The 22,285-nt window shown below is 38.3% G+C and overlaps 3 protein-coding genes across 5 annotated transcripts; all 3 read right to left on the bottom strand.

Moving 5' to 3' along the window:
- Positions 1 to 158: 158 nt before the first annotated feature.
- On the bottom strand, positions 159 to 2,466 carry LOC122308538 (HMG-Y-related protein A-like). Its single transcript, XM_043121914.1, has 2 exons — positions 2,265 to 2,466; positions 159 to 858 (listed from the first exon to the last, which is right to left on the bottom strand). Exons 1-2 carry the CDS (start codon positions 2,313 to 2,315, stop codon positions 349 to 351), a joined length of 561 nt encoding a protein of 186 aa, XP_042977848.1. The 5' UTR covers positions 2,316 to 2,466; the 3' UTR covers positions 159 to 348.
- A 2,449-nt stretch (positions 2,467 to 4,915) lies between these two features.
- On the bottom strand, positions 4,916 to 10,534 carry LOC122307092 (myosin-binding protein 3-like). Of its 3 annotated transcripts, none has more exons than XM_043119714.1 (5): positions 9,942 to 10,534; positions 7,442 to 9,651; positions 7,112 to 7,330; positions 5,631 to 7,014; positions 4,916 to 5,507 (listed from the first exon to the last, which is right to left on the bottom strand). In XM_043119714.1, exons 2-4 carry the CDS (start codon positions 8,715 to 8,717, stop codon positions 5,663 to 5,665), a joined length of 2,847 nt encoding a protein of 948 aa, XP_042975648.1. In that variant the 5' UTR covers positions 8,718 to 9,651; positions 9,942 to 10,534; the 3' UTR covers positions 4,916 to 5,507; positions 5,631 to 5,662. The 3 variants fall into 3 exon arrangements, with proteins under 3 accessions (XP_042975648.1, XP_042975649.1, XP_042975650.1); XM_043119715.1 differs by having other exon boundaries at positions 4,916 to 5,494; XM_043119716.1 differs by having other exon boundaries at positions 4,916 to 5,405.
- Positions 10,535 to 10,682: 148 nt separating this feature from the next.
- On the bottom strand, positions 10,683 to 21,571 carry LOC122307094 (transmembrane protein 214-like). The gene is made up of 10 exons (XM_043119717.1): positions 20,910 to 21,571; positions 20,624 to 20,761; positions 19,944 to 20,132; positions 12,919 to 13,056; positions 12,679 to 12,800; positions 12,293 to 12,425; positions 12,082 to 12,211; positions 11,930 to 12,009; positions 11,692 to 11,826; positions 10,683 to 11,253 (listed from the first exon to the last, which is right to left on the bottom strand). The coding sequence occupies exons 1-10, from the start codon at positions 21,423 to 21,425 to the stop codon at positions 11,029 to 11,031; spliced, it is 1,806 nt and encodes a 601-aa protein (XP_042975651.1). The 5' UTR covers positions 21,426 to 21,571; the 3' UTR covers positions 10,683 to 11,028.
- Between the last annotated feature and the right edge of the window lie 714 nt (positions 21,572 to 22,285).

Raw genomic sequence — 22,285 nt, 5'->3', positions numbered from 1 at the left:
TCCGAGTCATCAACCCAATAATCACATGTCCAGGTTGACTGCCCCAAATTTACCTTCCAAAACCAGCTCCATGCAACAAGAACCACCGTTCACATTCCCAAGTTCTAGCCCCAAAAACAAAGAAGAAATAAATGCAATGGAATCATAGACTCAAGGAATAAACAACTCCTAAGAGCATCATTAGAACTAGCCATATCCTCTATTACAATTAGAAATCAACAAAGCCTCAATAACAGCTACATTACCTTGTACATGCAATTACATGGAACACAAATTAGAGCTAACATTACCCAATTCTACAAAGGAGAGACATGAAGACGTAGAACACCACTGCCACCATCAAAGAGTTTATTGTTGAACACTCCCTTCAGACACTGGAGCCTTCGCCTTTGGTGGCCGACCCCGACCCCTTGGTTTGCCAGTAGTTGTTGATGCCATTGGTGGCGGTCCTCCCAATCCTCCACTAGGCCTTGCCATCTTCCTTGGCCGCCCTCTTGGCTTCCCACTACCTGTTGAGACCTTCACCTTCGGTGGCTTTGGAGGCGCATTTGGGTCCTTAGGTGGGCGGCCCCTAGGCCTTGTTGGTTTTGGAGTCAAATCCATGGCCTGTGGCAGTGCAACCTTCGGCTTAGGTGGCCTGCCACGGCCCCGCCTAGGAGGCGCACTCGGGTCCCGCTTCATGTAGTTGTTTTTCCAGAAGACCAGCTCTCCACTCTCTTTCATTCTGTTGAGGTGGTGCGTGAGTAGTGCTGAGTGCCCAGTAGGCAAGTCTCCGTACGTGGATTCAATATGCTTTGCTATTGAGGATTTGTTGGAGCCATTCTTGTCGTTCAATGCTTCGATTGCTTTCAAAATCATCTGGAATTCCAAAGCTCAATCATTATCAGAAGTGGTTATCATTCATCTCTTTCATTTCTCTGTCTTTGGCGATAGAAAATACATACCACCTATTTTTTCAACTTACACCAGATTATCAAAACCGTAAACATCCGTAAAATTTACAGAAGGCGATAGTTTGGGAGTGCAAAAGGGCAATTTTGATGGTCTAAAATGTTCTTTCCCCCAAAAAAAGAGTGTTTATTAGATCAAGCTTTGTATCAAAAATCAAGAAGGCTTTGGTATTGACGATTTTTTCGAGCCATTCTTGTCAATCAATGTTTCAATTGCTTTAAAAAATATCTGGAATCGGAATTCCACAGAATTGCTACTCAAGCATTGTCAGAAATGACTACTCCCTCTTTCTGTTATTTCTCTCTTGTCCCGAGTGTTGAAAAGAAAACGTCAGTCTTATTAGCTGAAGGGTTAGCATTAAGAAGAACTGAGCATGACTAAAAATTTACTTGACTGCTTTAAGGACTTTCAAAATAATCAAGAATCCCACGACTCGAAGATCATAAGGAAATGCTTATTCTTAGCGTTATTAGTTTCGAGGGTTAAAAAACCGATACAAATCCAGATTGATTAGGAAAAAGAACTGCGAAATCGGAAGTGGGTAATGTTGAGAAACTAGGGTTATTTTTTAATTTTTTAAAAAAAAAAAAAAAAGTTTTTGGATTACCAAGTACCAAATTTTTTTCTCGAAATACTGAAAAACTGAACTGAATTAACAAGAACAAAAGCAGTTCGAGATAGAGAATTTGGAAGAATTGTGGCTTAATTGTGGTTAGGAAAATGTAAAGTGAGGACCCCAGTTTTTCTTTTCTTTTCTTTTCTTTTCTTTTTCTATTTTTTTTTTTATCTGGGCAAGTGAGGATTCAGGAACCCCAGTTTTCTTTTCAACAAAAAATAAAAAATCGATTGAAGTGACATAAACCAGGGAAGTAAAAGAACAAGAAAAACAGATAAACAGGAGCGCATTGTGTTGAGAAGAAGGTAGGAAATGAGAGTTTAGGAGGGTTAAAAACAAAAATAATTGTTATTTTTTCATTGAATTATAAAGAGAATCCATTTGCTAATAAAAGAAAACCTCAAAGATTAAGCACAAGGAGCAAAACCCAAACAAATAAATTTAGATCCATTAGAACTCGTCAGCAGCAGAACAATGAGGATTGAAAGGAAAGGTCTTTTTTATTTAAAAAGTCTTCAAAAACACCTTTTCTATATAATATAAGCACTGGGAGAAAATTAGCAACAACCAAATCACTGGAAACCCAAAAGAAAAAGATCAAGCAGAGCTCAACCATGATGAGGGAACAAAGAAACAAGTGCTAGAAGAGAAGGTTTTTTGTTCTTTCCCAGCGATTTGTAGGGATAGAGTGATGTACCTCTGGGTAAGGAGGGATTGATTTAGGTTTATTAGTCTCTTCAGCCGCCATGAAAGTTGAGTTCCAGAGAGAGGAAGAGAGCAGCTTTCGCTTTCGCTTTTGCTTTCGCTTTTGCAGGATTAAGCAGGAAGCTATATACAGCTCCCAACTACAACAACGCTGCTTTCAACACAACTGTTTGATTTGGGAAGCCAGCGAGCGATTGCAAAGATTTTATTAAGTTTCGATTTAATAAATATATATTTCTTTTTTCTTTTTTTAAAAAAGTTTTTCTTTTTCTTTTCTTAATTGGACGGCCGGGAATCCTAAAGTGGATAATGATCGAACGGATAAAGATAGATCAGGGTGGTACGCACGGATCTATGACGTGGGATACCTTTTTCTAATTAATTTGAATTTCGTTAAATTACGAAGTTACTGAAATATCCCTCTTCCGTTTGGAATGATGGTTTTTGGGGTTGGTAATATACCTCACATATTCTTACTATTTATTTTTCTTTTTCATTTTCTTCTTTAAATTTAGATTAAAAATCTCAAACACTACATATTTATATAAAAAGATCATGAACAAAATTCAAATAATAAAAGGGAAAAAAAAACTTAATAATAAAGAAGTAATAAAGAAGGTAAAGATATCCTTACCATTATATGGACTGTGTTGCGTGGTCCCCTACCCACCAACAATATTATATGATAAAGATTAAAAAAAAAAAAAAAAACATTTGTGGGTCCGATCGGGTTAAACAGAATTGAAACTGGGGCTTCGTATGTCGGCCTGAACATGAAATTCCACACGTGCGGATTGTTTGGCTTGAGATCCACTTTACGAGTACGTTCCGTAGACCGTAGATTTCTCTATCATCTCCCATAAAGTTTGGGTGGTATCGAATGGACGGATAAAAAGAACATAAATATGATAATATGCCGTCCCGAAAGTGTACTGGTTGAAATGATCGCTCATTAATTTAAATTTTTTTTAATGATTAAATATTGATATATTTTTAAAAATATATTTAAATATATAAATATATTTTTAAAAAAAATCTGAAAATAAAAACTCAAAATTATGCTAGACAACACGCACAACAATTATTGCTAGACTGCCACCATGGATTTAAAAAGAAAGTATACAGATGAATTAGTCTATATATAATTCTTATTTAAAAACTGTTCATGTTCATATAATTATGTTTAAAAGAATTTTAAAATTTTAATAATATTTTTTTTAAATATTTTTTTTTATTTTTATTTATCAATGAGACTGTACACACAATTTTTTTATTTATGATTACAAATAAAATTTCTCACAAAATAAATATAACTTAGACTGCGTCCGATTAAGATTTGGGTCTAATAATGATGAGGTGACAACTTTTAAGTTAATAGTGTTAAACTAATCACCAGTTACGTTTGGTAGTTTCCGTTTCGACTTTGAAATTAGTAGTTTTTTCTTATAAATCGTCGACTTAAATTTTTTAACTTTTATTGTAATATTTCATTGTCATTTAGAAATTATAATTCTTCAGATTTTGCTAGAATCTTATTTTATTTCTATATTTTATTTTTAGGTAATAATTGAGATTTTACATTTTTCGAGCAAAATTTTCATTATCTTGATTTTCCTTTGGTATTTTGAGCACCGCTCGTGGGTTTCAAAATTAATGTTCAACTTTGATCAATAAACCCTATTCTCATAATTTTCTTTCTGCATTGTAATGCTACTGCAAAAGTATATGACATTTGAATAAAGTAATGCTAGTTGCAAGTCCTAAATAAACAAGTCATATATAAACCTTTTGTAAAATAGTGGATCTCCCTAATAAAAAATGGTTTTTTGACACTTTTTAAGGTGATGTCCATTTTTTTTTTTATAAGTACTTGCATGAAATTTATCTATTTGAAATTTGTATAAATAATTTTTTATTTAAAAAATATCTTAGCAAAAAATTAAGATTCTATACAATTTTCTTGATCTAAGAAGTCATATTGAGATATATATATACCATTAAATACTATAAGTAAAGAGTATGAACTATAATAAAATTTATATATTGTATCTATTTCTCTCATGTTTATCTATATTTTCTCACCAAAGTGTATTGCTTTGAATCTTTGATGACGCCAAATTATTAACTTGTTCGTGCCAAGTAGATGGGACATGTTTACAAATATCAACTCCCAACGAAAAAAGAAAAAAGAAAAAAATTGGTCTCGTAGTCGTCACTGTCGAAGCTGCACTTGGAACCTTAAAAGTAGAACTACTTTATCAAGTGCCTGATTGCAGTAATGGAAGATTCCATGCAGGCTAGCTTATCCATATCCTAAAATTTCAGATGAAATGTATTCCATGATCCTAATTAATTCGTCCCTAAATTGCAATAACATACATGTCTCTCTCATGATCATGTGTTTGGATGTAGATACTGATATTAATAACATCTCAAGGAAACCTAATTTATTAGTAGAAAATATTTATTTATTATCATTTCCTTAACATCTTTTGATGTTTTTAATGTATTATGATAGGTTCACAAATAAAATAAAATAAATAATCTCTAATTATTAATACTATATCATAAAATTTTAAAAAAAATGATAAATAGCATTACTAGTAAGACGAACTTGTTAAGAAATGGAAAGATATAAACAACTACACAATAGAACAGTGACAACCCTCTCACTCATAAATATAGACAAAGCTGATACATGTGTATACAAGTAACTTTCGGCTAGCTCGTAGATACTGAAAACCCATATCAAATCGAACAATCCAAAAGATCAGAAAAAAAATTTTCAACACTTCTTGAGGATCTCCCCTCCCACATTTCTCTAAGAAAGAAAACACGAATGAAAACTATAAAACAGGAGAAACAAAAAAAGAACCGAAGCAGCCTGACCTACAACATTGAGGTCAGGTAGAGAAGACACACTCCTCTACATCTTTCCCAGTCCCTTAGGCAATCAAGGTCGTAGTGAGGACGTCCCACAATATCTTACGCTTTGCATTCTTGTAGTAGGCCAAATTCCGAACGAGCAATAAGAAAATGGAGGAAGACTTCAAATCTACAGTCTTGACTCCCATGAACCAATCCAAACGAACCATCCCGGGAAACTCTATCTCCATCAAGAGATTTCCTGGCACTAGAAAAGCATAGACTTCGATGAGCATTTTTTTCGTGCTCGGTATGAAGTTAAGCAATTTTGCATCTGCAGACTCAGACCGCTCACCTCTGAGAAAGCAATCTGCATTTGTCAGTCGAATTTATCACCCATAAATTCATGTCTGGTCTTTATGGAGTAATATTTTATTGCAGCTCAGAATTGATCAGGTAGAATTAATGGATGCAAGCAGAAAAAGTATTTTACCTATCGTATTTTCATTTGTGGGTTGTGGCAGTCTACTGGAATTTCACATCGTCACTCACGTTGTTCACACGAACTTCAACAGCCTTCAGATCGCGAAGATGTTGTAAAACTTCTTGAACTAGATCGACTCCCTTGTCTCCCTTCTTTATGGAGCTCATACAATGCCTTAGAAACTCCCTATCTGATTTGAGAGCTCGCAGCTTCTCATTAACATGATCCACCTCATCTTCAATGGGTAGTTTTTTTACTTCAAGTTCAAAATTGGATTCCAAGGATTTTTGCATTTCAACATATTCGGATTCGCCTTTTTCTTCGACTAACAACCCTTCTTCACTTTTGTTATTGGCGGCATCGAAGAGAGGAAGGAGCCTCTTTGCCATTGAATTCATTGTTTTTCTCTCTGGATAAAGTTTATCCTTTGAAATTCCATTTTCTTCTGGACTAGTAAACTCATGATTGTCAAGCTCTTTTACACCATACATTGAGGAACGATTCACTGAAATCCCATTTACTTCCGGACTAGTAAAGTCATGATCGTCAAACTCTTTGGCACCATACATCGAGGAATGCTCAATGGATTTTCCATCTTCAAGAAATCCTCCATCTTCAGCCAATGTGATAAGCTTCTCCTCCAGTGCTTGGAGCTGATCTAGAATGGACAGCCTCTCTTCCTCGAACTCTGCCAATGATCCATCAAGGGCACTCATATGCCTCACACAGTCCAGAGCCATTTCCTCCAAATTCAAATCTGCATTGCCAGCACTAGTGTTTTGAGTGGTATCTTCATGGCCGGAATAGTTACCATCATCTCTAGCTTCACGATTCAGATCAATTGATAATTTATCACTTTCATCTGCAATGCTGCAAGAAGCTGAAGAGTTTCTGCTTCTTAAACTTCCATCTTTAATTCTTCTTGTCATTCTCATCTTCTCTTTTGCCTCATAATCTAAGACCTTCTCACGATACATGTCCAAGTCTTTCTCTAGTTCTTGCTTCTCCTTCTCTTTCTTGGTCATGAGCTCATTCAAAAGTTGCAAGGCTTCCTGGTCATATTCAGCTTGTTCTTCCATCATCCTCTGATATTGTAACGCTTCCATCTGCATTGTTGCTTTCTCTTCTTGAAGCCTGGTTATCATAGCCATAGTCTGGTTAGCAGCTATTGCAGATGCGCTCCTCTCTTCTTCTAGTTCTGCATAAACAGCATTTAAAGCTTTTCGTTCGGCTTTTAGTGCTGCTTCCAGAGGTTCAGTGGTAGTAGCTGCATCACCACCTTCCATCTTCCCAACAGCACTTCCATCGAAAGGTTCTTCAGCTCCTGACTCTCGAGTATTTTCAATCAAAAATGTTTTTTCGTGCTGGATATTTTTCTTCATGGGCTTTGAACCTAGTAAAGCCAATTTCACTTTAGAAACTATCTTGAACTAACTTTTATGCTTCTTACAATCGAGTAACTGATGATTGGAAATAAATGTGAGGCTTACCAAGGTCATCCTGAGGCATTAATGAATCAGGGGCGATACAGAATTTAGCACCATTATCGTTAGCGGAAGACGGATCTTCTTTTACGCATCCCGATGAATAAATTGGTTCTTCAGCTTGAGGCCGATCGGCTGCATGGTCTGACTCCTCTGTGCCTATCAGGGTATTGGCTGAGCATTCATCAGACAACAGATTTATGCTGTCTATTACTGCTCCACGTGCTGATTTTTGTATCAAAAAATTGAAACGGCCGACATGAATATAAGGTCCATGTTGGGGGAAAAATAGATTATAATGGAAGATTTTGTTAAATACCAGGAATTACTGTGTACCTGGTAGATCATCTGGTTGTTTTTGTTTCGTGGATACTTCTTCTATGAGGAATAAAGTTTGAGGTCGTCGAGTATTAGCAACTTGGCTACATTCCTCGCTGACTACATCTTGTTTCCTTTCTACCACCTGTAAAGTCTGAGTATCACCTTCATCGATCTCCAAGCTTTTAAGTTGTCCTTCAATTGCCCTCTCTTCACTCTCCTTTATCATGAGTAATATTGCCTCTGTTGAGCCGTTGAGCTGTGTTTCAATCCATACCTCTGGATCAGAAGCTCTATCCTGCTGATCCTGCTCTCTCAGATCTTCATCTTTCAAGTTGCATGATCCTTGGTTTGCTGTAGTTGAAGAATCAATTAACTCGATCGGGATTAGACGATTGAACTCACAAGCAATATAATTCGTTAAATGCATATTGATGGTTTCAAGTGAGTGATCTTGTCCAGGGCAACACTGACAATTGTCAAAAGATAGATGAACAAAATTGGTATAATCGGATTCCTGCTTGGTCGAGTCAATCAGGAACGTTGAACAATCCTCCTGTGCCACGTCTTTGAAGCTAAAACCTCCAACATCAGGAAGTATCCGATACTCGTCTGCAATCCCTTTGTCACTGTGATTTTCTTCCATCTTGGTTTTTTGGATCTCATTGTCCTTTTCCTTGTGTTTTGACGGAGAATTAGGTTTGCTTGGTTCTTTGTACTTACCTTCGTTGTCATCATCATCCACTGCTTCTATAATCAAATCGTCTTTCCGGGTATGATTCAAAGCATCCCAAGAAGAAGGCTTTGGAGAATGCGGTTCGCAGCTTAAGCTCTCGTTGCAGCATGAACACCTTAAACTCTTTTCACCATTAGTTTCACTTTGGTTCTCACTCATCCATGAAACAAAAGCAATTCTCTTTGTGCTTCCAATGGAGCTGTCGTTGTAACTTGGTCGAGAGGCCAAGCAGTCCTCACATATATTATTTGATTCAGCCAAGTTCTGATGAGTTGAACAGTAGCTCAATTTGGAAATTTCAGTGGCATGAGTGTCACATATAAGATCCCTGTAAGCGCTTGTGTTCTTGCTAGGCTCCAAGATGTGATCGACTCTAGAACACCATAGGCACGGTGGTTTAAGGCCAACGTAATTAGAAAATTTCGTGATCAAATAACTGAAAAAAGAGTTGAGGAGGAGGAGGATTATCAAGACCCATTCAAGGATTACATAGACTAGAATGACGATGACTTTGTGGGTGTTTCTATGCAACATGGTTGCAAACTTGTTGGCAGCCATGGTTTTGCTATGTTTCCTTGTTATTTCCACACTATTACGCACTCGTGAAGGGGGAGAGAGAGAGAGAGAGAGAGAGAGAGAGAGAGAGGTGTCAATGGAAGAATGTTATTGTAGTTTTGACAGAAGTAAAGGTGAGAGGATGCAGAGAGAAGTAGAGATGATGCTTATCTGGATGTGGTACTAGTTACTCTTACCAGAATTAGCTTAATGTTAATCTCTTTATAAAATACTCCCATTAATATAGACATCTTCATTCATGCTCGAGATGATAATAATTATGATAATTGTACTCAGAAACAGGAAGATCAATAGATCACACAGTGTAACAATGCTCGTTTGTTACTTTAATTACTTTATTGTTCTACACCCACAAATCTAGTAGAAGGAGGTTATTGTTCCTTAACAAAAGGAAATGTTGCAGAAAGCATACTCTAATGCCCCGGAAGTCCACCCAACTTGGATTTGGGGGACATCTCGCACCAAAAGTGGCCCACCACCATCCACATAAACGAGTCTGTGGCCAATTGCAGAATTGAGACTCACGCTCTTAAAAACTGAACCCTGTAATTAATTTTCTACTCTGCACTGCTGCCTTCAAACATCTCATACTTGTTTCTCTCCAAAATATTTCATTTGTTTTGAATTTAATGAATGCATAGTTATATCAATTAGGTTGTAATACCAATAAAAAAATTAAAGTGGCTGGGACGGAATGATGAAACAAGGTAGTCAAACAGGAGCAGGAATGATGGAAAGTCTAAGAAGAAAGAAAAAGTGAGCAGAAAAAGGAGAGTAGATGGATCAAATTGGGGCAGTGTGAGAGTGACTTGGGACCCTGTCTATGAATAAAGATGATGATAATGTTTGTGGTCTCCCTCCTTGCTTTGCTTTTGCTTTTTTAAGACTCCAGCTTTGGCTTTTGGAAATAACATTCCTGGAATTTGAGAAACGCAGAATTTTAATCAAAGAATATATCTAACGCTTATTCTTAATGCTTGCCCCAAGTCTAGTTTGTTTTCACAACTATTCTCATCTCATCTAATTTTTATAACTTTCTCAAATACTTACACAAAATAAAGTAAGCAATTCATTTTTTTTAAATTCTTAAAAAAATAATATTAAAAAATATATTCTAATAATATTTTATTCAACTTTCAACTATTACCTCAATTCATCTCATCTGAAAAAATAAACGAGTAAATCTCGAAATAAAGAAAAAATTACCAAAAAGAGAGTTGGTGACAACAATCACGGAAGGTTAATCTCGACACAGTAGAGATTCTTTAGAGAGAGATTGGGTTGTTCCTTTATCCTTTCATGAATTTTAGGTGCAGCACTTTAGGGGGTCTTAGATGAAGTAGAGACCTCCGTTCTTCTGACCATGGCATCCAAAGCTGACCACCAGATTCAATTGGATATCATCTCGTTGGTAAATATATTATGATCAGCTCTTGGCATATAACATGGGGCCCTTCCTTCAAAAAGCGATGGTTTCCGATACTGAGATCTCTGTGCAGATTCATCCTCTGGCCGTCTTCTTCCCCTTTTTTATGGACCTTTGCTGCCTAATCATGTAAATGCACAGCCGTATGGACCTTCGGAAAAGAGACCTACTACTTATGAAATCCGGTGATTTTGATCCATGTCGAACATACTTATATTGGATAGAAACTGTAGACTGTAGGTCGACCAGTAAAACATTGGATCGAAAACAGCTTGGAAAGGGAGATTGAATTAGGCCCACTGCCTTAAAGGAAGATTTTGGCCATTACATGCGTTGCCTTTCAGAATTAGAACAAAAGATCAAAATAAAATTTGATTGGTCTTCTAGGCATGTTATTCTCTGGATGGGATACAGGAAGAATTGCTCCCCCGAGAGCAGGAGTTTGGATAGAACATTATTCTTTAATGCTATTAGATGGAATGGTCATTCCTTCTCTGTATAGCAATTTTGCACATCCAAAATTGAAGGGACAAACATGCTATAAAACAGTAAATATGAAAACGAAACCAAGTCATTGAGCTGACCCACATTTGAAAACAGGACACATTGACCCAGTGCTGCTGCTGCGGCTGCGGCTTCTGCTCTCCTATTCTAATCTCACTAAAAAGCAAGTAGAATTTGGCCACAACATTGAAATAGATTTACTCATCATTGGCCCATTTTGTTTTTTAACAGGCCATCCTGCAGAATTTTTTTTTTTTTGACTACTTAATCTATATTGCAGTAGAGAGCACGCCCGAACATAACTAAATCTATATTGCAGTAGAGAGCACCGTTTACTGCAGGCGAGTCCGAGCTTGGAAAGTTTCAGGGGAAGTTCAACATTTCAGTGAGTTTCCTATAGTCCCAAGATTGCAAGTCTTGGGACATAATTGCCGCACCAACAGCCAGTGCAACAGATACAAGGACCATGCCCTTCATGCATCCATGACCCTGCGATGATTGCCTCACAATCAACTTGCAGTATTTGTCTGCATCCTTCAATGATGTATGGTGAGCACCAGCATCTCCGTTTGCCAATGCTTTCTCATTCTAAATAAACACAAAAATGAAACTAAGTGAGAAACAGTATATTTCCACTCGCAGATGATCAGAAGTTATGTTGACTTCCAAATTCGAATCAGATGTATAAGTGAATTTTTGGGTCAATATATCATAGCAAATGGATTCGATATATGAAATCATTTGGCAGCGAAAATTTGAAACTATTCAAGAATATGCTTAACATATTGATCACCATAACAGGGGTGCAAAAGCTTAAAATGCCTTTTCACAGCCCCTTAGGAAAATGAGGGGAGAGGGGCAGTAGAGGGGTGCTTGGTGGCAGAAGGAGAAGATAAGAGATGCTGCCATTCTAGAGCAATATTCCTGAGCAGTTTGCAACTTTTCTACGAGCAGATCCAGTGACAGGGATTTCAATGTCCTCAAACCAACATATTATCTTGTCTAGAATATCTGGAAAACGTTTACCTTCTGCTTGAAACTCTGAAGAGTTTCCCTCAAAATGTCCAAATTAGAAAGCTTTTTAGAGCACTCCTTCCATTCATCAGAAAGCTTTCTCAGAATAACAACACTCGCTTCAAGATTATCAAGATAAAGCATGTCCTGTTCCCAAATCAAATATAAAATTCAATGCTGTGTAGATGATTGGGGATAATAGTCTCAAATAAAAAGTAAAAATATAAAATAAACCGTCCAAAATGCTTACCCATTGCTTGTAACATTCAGGGTTTTGGCTCAAACACCAAAGAAAAATGTCGCTTGCTTCCCCTGACAGGCCAGGGTTGCCTGCAAATGAATTTTTAAGTCAAGCTCTGTCACAGTAATAAAAGGAGACAGGAATTTGCAATATGCCACTACCTTCTCCAGCAGCTTTGATTGTAATGTTCAAAATCTGTTGTGCAACTTGCTTCATCGATCTGCTTCCCGGGGAACCAGCAAGGGCGACCTCTTTTAAATTCGGATATATAGCTTCAAATTTTTCGGTAACCTAAGCAAAGCACATTATAAATACACCGAAAAAGTACATATCATAAGGAAATATACAGTGAATAATCCCACTGATACCCACCTTTAGCCGATCCGATGGTGCGGGATAGGTAATTCTCAGCAAAAGCTCAAGACCTAATGGTGGCACCACACGCTCCCCCTTTCTGACAACACCATTTAACAGGATGGTCCGAGCTTTTGGGGAAGACAAAATTCTAATTTCAAGGGATGAAGAATTATACAAAAAAACCAAAAAATAAACAAAGAAACAAAAGTGAGAAAGAGGAGAAGATAGAGTTCTGCAATAAGGAAGGAAGATTGGTTACCTATCAGGCTATCAGGGAAAAAAAAGGAAGGGAGATATGGTTTAGCTCCACTTTTTTTTTTTTAACAAGTAGATCCAAGAGTAAAGGAAAACATGTGAAGATAACAAATAAAACTTATGTTCAATCTCAAAAAATGACTAACCTCTCCACCAACTGTAAAATCAAGTCTCTAGATAGTGGATTACAGCTTGACTTGCTAGCCAGCATAGGCAAGAGAAGATAAACCCACATGTACAACCCAACAACTAAATCTCCTTGAGATGCCTATACAAACCAAAATCCAATTTCAGAATTAAATGTATACCAATTTATAGAAAAGATTACCTATCAGATGAATTATCTATACTGGGAACATTAGATTATCAGTGTTGCCAACATTCACCTGAGCAATCACCCAAATAGTGACTGGAAGCTTATCCTGTCCTTGATATTTTGGATTTTCCTTAATAATAGGCAATAAACTGATCAACACATCAGGTTTCCTTCGTAGTGCCATTGCTAAAACAACAAATATGGCAACCTGCAGTTCCAACATCACATCATTTCACTAGCAATGACATAACTCAAAAACAGGAGAATGGGACACCATTTCACTCATTATTCAGAAGGGCCAATGCCATCATCATTCCTTCCAAAAAAATGGGAATGTTAATTCAAAAGAGAAACATGCGAAGGTCAAAGCGAGTGAACCAACCCTTTTTTTTTTATAAGTAAAAATATTTTATATATCAAAAGGAGTAACCAAGTACACTAAACGTATACAAGAAAACACCTAGCCCATAATAAAGCGCCACTAATGACCCAAAAAAGCCCGTGAAAACAACCTAAAATACACTAATCCCAAAACTAACCAAAATACCCAAAAAATTACACTGAACCTCAACTCCTTGTTTCCCGTAGAACTAATACCCAAAGCCAAACCCCAACCCCAACCCCTTGTGTGAGTGAACCAACTTTTGGTTTGCAAACAACATATACAGAAGAAATAACAAAACTTGTTGGCTACTTTCTTCCTTTTGTCTACTTTCTTCCTCCCTGTTCAGTATAACTGAAGCTGAAGCAATCAAAATCAGAAAACCAGAAAATCAACATAAAAGGCTACCATCATTCTCTTGCATGGCAATTACATATGCAAGTTGCAACACAACTGTTCAAATCTTTGTATTGCCTGATAATTCCATTTAGTCTGACACCTTATAACAATGATAAATATGGAATTCAGATGAAGGAAAACTGTGATACAGAGAGAGGAATCCCCATCCAAACTTTCAGGTCTTTTTGGAGTTCTCATAAAACCAAGTTATCTTCCCTGGTAATAGCCCCAAAACACTAAAATACCAGGGCATGTCTCCCTGTAAAAAAATTAAAATGCAACATGTTCAGTCACTTATAATGGTTTCCACCATTGATTACTACTAAAAATGTAGGATAAGCACCATTCATTTCGTAAGAGTGTCCATAAGCAGTAAAAATTGTTTTTTTAGTAGACTTGAGAAGGTGGTTTTTGCTCTCCGTACCACCAAAACTCTGATGATGAAAAGTGAGAATTTTTCTCTCCGATGATATTTGGTGGTTTGTAACGGCAAGAATACAATTGAGTGTAGAGTTGTTAGGTGTGATTATGATATGGTTCTTAAAACACTGCTAAAACACTGGAGGACTGTCTAAAGGGAGAAAAAAAGAACAACTACACCATGGTAAGGGAAGGAAGTAGCAGCTTCATAGCGCAACGGTGTTCAGATGCTCACGGTCGCTACATGCAACTTGTGGAAAATGGTGGTGGTAGCAGGTGTAGTTTTATCTTCATACCTGAAGAGATGGAGGGTAAGGGATGGAGGAGGATGGCGGAGGCGCTATGAGAGTTTGCAAGCGAAGGGAGAGGCATAAGTCATAACAGAGGAGGGGCACCTATGAGGCCATCAGTGGCGATGCTTCAGCTACAAAAACACTCGTATAGGGAGGTCTTGGAGTCGATAATGAAGCTTGTGCAACCCCGTGAAAGGAATAGGCGTGGAGATAGCGGTGCCATGGAAGCTCAAAAAGACTTTGCGACAAGGTAACGGGCATGGGACTGGCAGAGCTCCTCTTACCGCAGGTACAATTAGTGCCCAGCTGAAGGGTGGCGGTGGTAGGCTTGCTATTGGCCTAGCAGAGGGGGGTGTCCATAGTACGCTGTTGGATGTGAAGGCACAATTAAAGGAACTTCAAGAAAAAGTGCATTTTCTAATATGGGGTGAAGAGGAAAAAAAGGACACAGGCTTGGGATTGGATATGAGCGGGCTCGGTATGGGCCCCAGCTTGGAGGAAAGTGGACTCCGCATATTTATAGACAGGCAGCTCAAAAGGGGACAAGTGGGCCTGGGCTCGAAGGTTGCTAGACCCAATAGAGTTATAGGAAATGGGTAGTTAATTAGGAGACAAAGGGCAAAGCAAGTGGGCCGCTCCTTGGGGCCTTCGCTCGTGAGGCAAACTGGATGACAAGTAAGGCTCGAGACCCAACTTGTGTGGAGAATTAGAGACGGAGGTGATCCAGGGCCCTCTATCGGCAAAAATCTGGCATCCTCACTGGAAAAGGCTCCAACCCTTTCACGACCAGCCGAGGAACCCTCAACGGAGTCCCAGAGGGTGACGGCAACAGTGGGCAAGTTGACGACAGTAGTATTCGAAAGGGCTTTAGACTTTTCCCTACCACTAAGCACCGGATCTCCAGCGCATCACAGCCAGACAATGCTGACGAGAAGCAGGGAAGTGGTTGCCATTGACCCTCCGATGGTATCCCTTCTAGTGAAGGCTCCACAACAGACAGAGGTGGGTCACGATTTGTACATAGTGGCTGGAAGTGACGAGGGAGTTGTTGAAAGCCCTCACATATGCTAATTCCGATGCATGACTTCTCTAAATTGGTGTAGGAATCTCTTCGCGAAGGAGATGATGGGGAAATGCTGATGAATTCGCTATGGGCCACTAGATATGGGGAGGCCATGCCCCAAAACTGTATGTTATCAAATTAGTTTAGTGTTTCTAATTCGGTTCTACATAAAGTGAAGGAAATTCAACTTTGTGTGGGGATGGAGTGTGAGGGTTTTGAGAAACAATTTATGGCTTTACCTACTACCATTGAAGTTGGTCAAGGCCCAAGAAATCTCGTTCCAAAAAATAGAGGGAGCTAAAGAGACTAACTTGGTCTCTTAATTATGAGAGCAGCCCAAGCTGAGAAAGATCCAAAGGGAAGAACACCTCCTTGATGAAGCCCTTTTTTTTTTAAGTAAGCCCAAAATTGATTCTTGGAATATCCGAGGGCTCAACGAGGCCAATAAGCGTCTTTGAATAAAAAAATTGCTTCATGAGTGTAAGGCAAACACCATATGCTTACAGGAAACTAAGTTGAAATCTATTCCAAGAAAAATTGTTCAAAGTATATGGAGCAATTCATATGTGGATTGGGCTTGTCTTGCATCTGATAGAACTTTAGGAGGTGTTCTAGTTATGTGGGATAGAAGGGTGGTGGAGAAATTGGAGGAATTCATAAGGGAGTACACCGTGGCATGTTTCTTTAAGAGTATGGAAAACAATTTCTTGTGGGCTTTTGCTGGTATTTATAGGCCAAATTTGGACAGCAGTAGAAGACTTTTATGGGAAGAAATAGCTGGAGTACACAAATAGTGGGACCTAACATGGTGCGTAGGTGGTGATTTTAATGTTATAAGTTCCCAAGTGAACGTTTAGGAGAAACTACGATGCAACCAGCAATGATAGGATTCTCGGAGTGTATTTTTTACTTGAGTTTGGTGGATATCCCTATCACGGGTGGAGCATTCACATGATCCAATAATCAGACGTGGTCTAAATTGGACAAAGTTTAAGGGTCAGTTTGGATCTCAAACTCATCTCATCTAATCATTACAATTTTTATAAATTCCAACACAAAATATAATAAATAATTCAACTTTTTTAAATTCCAAAATAATAATAATTTTAAAAAATAATATTCTAATAATATTTTATTCAACTTTCATCTCAACTCAACTTAGCTCAACATCCAAACGCAGCCTTAGTCTCATCAAAGTGAAAAACTCATTATCCATACGTATGTCAAAAAAGGCTACCTCACCTTTGTTCTTATCATTTTTCTATCCTGCTGGATTGTGGTGGTATCCAAGGAGGGCGTCGATACTTTTCTCACGTTCATGGATGGTTCCTCCAGCTATAATCAAATCAAGATGGCTGAAGAAGACAAGTTATACACAGCCTTCCGCACTCCGAAAGCCATCCCTCTCTGATAACTCATTAAGACAAGCACCTAGCTCCTATTTTAATTGAAAGGTTCAGTAAATTTGAAAATATATGGCTGAAAATTGATGATTTTGTGGACAAGGTTAGGCAATGGTGGTGCTTATATCAGATTCATGGCACCCTTAACTTCATCGTTGCAAGTAAATTGAAAGTTTTAAAAATAGATTTAAAGCCTTGGAATAATCAATCATTTGGTGACATAGGTGATCATAAGAAGTCCTTGTTGGAGGAGCTACAGGAGTTAAAGAGGATATAGGAGGGCCAAGTTCTTTCCTTAGAAGAGTTGTCTCGGAAGTCAAAGTTGGTCACAGAATTAGAGAGGGTTATCTTATTGGAAGAGATCACTTGGAGCCAAAAATCTAGAGCATTGTGACTGAATGAAGGGGATCAAAGTACGAAGTTCTTTCATAGAGTGGCTAACTCTCATAGGAGAACCAATACCATTGAATATAGTTGGTGTGGCTTGTACGGAGGCCCCTGTGATTCGAGAACATGTTGTTGATTTTTCTGAACATTTGCTTACTGAGCAAGTGGGTTGGCAACCAAAGCTTGATGGATTACGTTTTGAGTTTATTGAGCCACAAAGTGTCTCTTGGTTGGAGAAGCCCTTTGAGAAAATGGAGGTTCATGGTGTGGTGAAGAGAATGGTTAAAGACAAATCACCGGGTCTAGACGAATTTTCTATGGAATTCTTCCAATCATATTGGGATGTGGTGAAGGAGGATCTAATGAAGGTGTTCCAGGAATTTTGCTTGGTTGGAAAATTTGAGAAAAACCTCAATGCCACTTTTATTGCACTGATTCCTAAGAAGATCGAGGCATCATAGGTAAAAGATTATCGGCCCATTAGTCTTAGGAATGGGGTGTATAAGATTATTTTCAAGGTGCTTTCAAACCGCCTAGGGTAGGTATTGGGGAAGATCATTACAAAACCCCAAAATGCATTTGTAAGGGATAGGCAAATTCTGGACTCAGTTATCATCACCAATAGATGCCTAGATAGTAGACTAATAAAATCTAGCAATACGGGGATCCTATGTAAGTTGGACATGGAGAAGGCTTATGATCATATTAACTGGGGTTTACTACTTTATTTGCTTGGGAAGTGTGGATTTGGTGAGAGATGGTGCTTGTGGATTAGATGTTGCATATCAACAGTAAAGTTTTCAGTTTTGGTGAATGGCAGTCCAGTTGGCTTCTTTAACAATTCCTAAGGCCTAAGACAAGGGGATCCGTTGTCCTCACTCATCTTTGTTATTGTTATGGAGGTGCTTAGTAGAATAATCTCGACTTTAGTTAACAATGGCTTGGTGGCTGGATTCTCGTTTGGTGGCCCCAATAAGGGTACTCTTAACATTTCTCACTTGTTTTTTTATAGATGATACACTAATATTTTGTGAGGCATAACAAAACCATATCCGGGCACTTCTACTCAGTTTTGAAGCAGCATCAGGTTTGAATGTGAGCTTTGACAAATTAAAATTGGTGCCAATTGGTAACATTCACAACATCCGACAGTTGGCTAACACTCTTGTATGTAAGGTTTCCTCTCTTCCCATGAATTACCTTAGTCTTCTGTTGGGGGCTGCCTCATGGGCTAAATCAATCTGGTATACAGTGCTTGAGAAAATAGAACGTAGATTGGCAAATTGGAAGAGACTGTACTTGTCGAAAAGTGGCAGAATCACCTTAATAAAAAATACTCTGTCTAATTTACAAACGTACTTCTAATCTCTATTCCAAATTCCAACAAGTGTGGCAACCCAGATTGAGAAACTTCATTGAAACTTCCTTTTGGATGTGGGGGATAACTTCAAATTCCACCTAGTCAAGTGGGATAAGGTATGCTCCCCAATATCTTCTGGTGGGTTGGGAATTAGAAATCTGAGGATTTTCAATTGGGCTTTACTTTGAAAATGGTTGTCACGATATAATATGGAACCGGAAGCCTTATGGAAGTCAGTGATTGATTGCAAATATGAAGGTTTGTGGGGGGAAGGGGGGTTGGTGTACTAGAGAGGTAAGTGGGGCTTATGAAGCGGAAGTCTAGAAGCACATTAGACGAGAATGGAGTGTTTTTACTCGTCATACTAGACTCGTGTTGAGAGATGGCTCTAAAATAAAATTCTAAAGCGGCCTATGGTGTGGAAGTAATGCCATAAAGGACTAATTCCCTTCAGTTTTCTAGGTTGCATCCGAGGAAGAAGCTTCAGTGGCTGGTTTAATGATGATATCTAGGGATCAAGTCCAATGGAACATCAACTTCAGTAGGGCGGCCCAAGATTGGGAAGTTGGCATCTTTGAAGACTTTTGTAGTCTTTTGTATTCCACGAGATTGAGCACTCAAGGAGCTGACATGTTGTGGTGGGTACCCATAGGTAAAGGTACATTCTCGGTTCCCTTTTTCTATAAGTCTCTCACACAGTCGCAGAACAATCAATTTCCATAAAGAAGGATTTGGTGAACAATCACAGTTGTGTAGAAGATGGTTCCTATCTGTATTCTATGGTGCTTATGGAAAGAGTGAAATGACTTGATGTTCGAAGACAAGGAGCCTCATTAGAGGAACTTAAATGTCTTTTTGTTAGAACTTTATTTCTATGGGCCATAGCTGTAGATTTTAATGGCCTTGGTATTCATGACTATCTTGTTTCTATTTCTTCTTCCTAGATAGGTGTAACCTCTCGTATACCATTTTGTGTACTTGGGCTATCCTTGTTCTTATTAATACAATCATTTACTTATAAAAAGAAAAAAGTGCCTATGAGAAAGCTATCAGTATGCCTCACTAATTGACAACCAGTTGATGCCCATGGAAATTGCTTGTATATGGGCCAATATCAATGGTGCATCTAGCAAAACTTCACACAAGCTCGGAGATTTTCAGGTTCGACAATTCATTCATTTGAGTAGAGATGACTCATGTCTGTGCACATGAACCTCGACAAACAGTAGCGCTTTGCAACTCCACTACTTACCATTTACAACATTATTTCTCCTACAATTTTGCGCAAACCAAACATCGGGCATGCAAGAGTTAAATGAACTACAAAACACCAGGCTCTCATACATTGCAACCAACATAATGAATCATGTAGCAAGCTGGAAAGCTACCTGAGACTTTGAAGATGCTTGCTGAACCACCTTTTTGGATCCCTTGGCAGCTGCTTGATGACTTGCAAGGTCAGCAAGAATGCTATCCAAAGACCATAGCACAAAGGACCCAAGTGCTTCAGAAGACCGCTTTCCAATCCAGTCAACAGATGTCTTATAAACATCTTCGGATATACTGGAAAGAGGAATCTGTAGGAGTGCCAAATAAGGATTAAAAATGAAGATATTCTCTAGAAATAAATTCCAAAGTACACAAAGGTACAAAAAACAATGATGACAGTCCAGAAGTAAATGCAAGCATTTTTATAGTACTTATTAAAAAAAAAAAAAAAAGTAAACGCAAGCAGTAAAAGCTGAGATTCTGGGAGCAGAATCGTAGAAAATGGATAAAGAATGAATATCCAGCATACTCGAAATCAAGAAAACAGATTAGGCTCGTTATTAATCATTTATCGAACATCAAAACATATCAAGGAGCAGCCATCAGAGACTCAAACATCATAGCTTGAAAACGGCTTAAAATTGGGACCAAAAAAACAGAGACAGAGAGACACAGAATATCAATGTATATATCACGTGCTAAAATAAAGCCCAAATGCATCCACAAAAAGTCAATTCTTTTTACCGCAAAGAATATTCAGAGTGAATTAGATACATTGAAAATGGAAGCGAAAACTCACATCAACGGTCTTTGCAACACTGGACTCTTTGAATGTCTTAGACCACGGAAATTGAGCCGCACTCACCGACGCGAATGCCCGGCCAAAATAATCCGCGAATCGCATTAGCTGTATATCTTGCTGCGCTTCGTACGAAGCCTAAGCAAATACCGGGAAAAAATTAAAAAGAAAAAAACACGAATCACGATTTGTTTACCATCTCATGCGCAAAACTGAATCCTAATTTATAAAGAAACGAACAGATTAGAGTGTAAGGAATGAAATTTGAAGGTATAATATCGCTTACGGTGATATCAATGAGGAAAGCGCAAAGATCAGCGGCATCGATCTTCGACGCAGCTTCACCCACGGTCACCTTGGGTTTCTTCGGCTTTTTCGGCTTCTTAGGCTTAACATCGCCGTTCTCGAGGGCGTCGGCGGCGGCGCCAGGCACCTCAGTGTCGCTGTCTTCATCTTCGTCGGAATGTCGCTTCGATCCCTCTCCGGATGCGGCGGCGAGCTGATTCTCGAGAGCGCGCCGACGGCGTTCCTCGGAATGCTGCTCGATCGAGAGGAAGACATTGGGGGATGCGGCGGGGGCAGCGCCGTTCGGCCGGCGGGTCAGGAGATCTGCTGAATTCTCCCCCTGTTGCGGCCTGGACGCCTTCTTATTGCGTTTCGGATAGGAGACCGTTTGCCAGCCGAAATCTTTGCCGTTTTGGGTCTCCTTGTTCCTGTAATTGTTGTTACTCCTCTCAGCTTGCTCTTCTTCTTCCTCTTGCTCTCTTAGAATCGCTTCGATGGCAGCTGTATTCTCGTCCATAGCTTCAAAAACACAGTAAACGGACACTGTTTCGCTATCCGAAACGTTGCCTTCTGGTTTGATAAAGGTCTCGTCCTTGCGTCGACGGTGATGAGAGCGAGTGAGCGAGAGATCAAGGAAATAGAGATTTCAGGGGTGCGAGTCGGGTTTTGAAGGAGAGGTATAGAAAGGGACTCTCCTTGTAAAACAACACGTGGAGTTCTACTTTCCTTTTAGACCCGTTTCACCTTATCGTTTTTGTTAAATAACACAAATACCATTACTGGATTATTTGTAAAACGAAAGGAACAAGCTTGATTTTTTTTAGTGTATTTTTTCGGCCTATATGATAAAGAAATTAATTTATTTTTTTTTATTTTTGGGTATCTTCCTTTTCCTACTAAATAAAAATAGGAAAATGATAGTAAGTTCATGATTTAATTTCTTCATTTCGATTGCTTGTGTAATTATTTTTTTAAAATTTTTTATTTAATAATTAAAAAAGTAACTATTATTAGTATATTTTTTATTTTTTAAAATATTTAAATATGTTTAAAAAATGTGAAAAAAATAAAAGTAGTATTTAGTCTAGAAACATCTCTAGCAGTCAACGCCATGTAAATAATTCTCAAATTTAATGATTCGGTGGGATCTACAAATATAGATATATATCCATATAGGTATATAAATATAATGTAAGAGCCATTTGTGATTTATTTACGTCAAAATAGAATGGCTATATATGTTTATTTATTTATCACGGCAATCAATAATTTTCTCCCATTTTCTAAGTATGATCTCGAACAAATCAACTATATTTTTTATTTCATTTTGAATTATGAAATTGAATAAGTGAAGAAGCACGAAGGGTAAAAGAGGGA

Source organism: Carya illinoinensis, chromosome 4 (assembly GCF_018687715.1).
Source record: "Carya illinoinensis cultivar Pawnee chromosome 4, C.illinoinensisPawnee_v1, whole genome shotgun sequence".
In the NCBI taxonomy this organism is placed as follows: Eukaryota; Viridiplantae; Streptophyta; class Magnoliopsida; order Fagales; family Juglandaceae; genus Carya; species Carya illinoinensis.
This window is presented reverse-complemented; position numbering and strand designations above follow the sequence as displayed.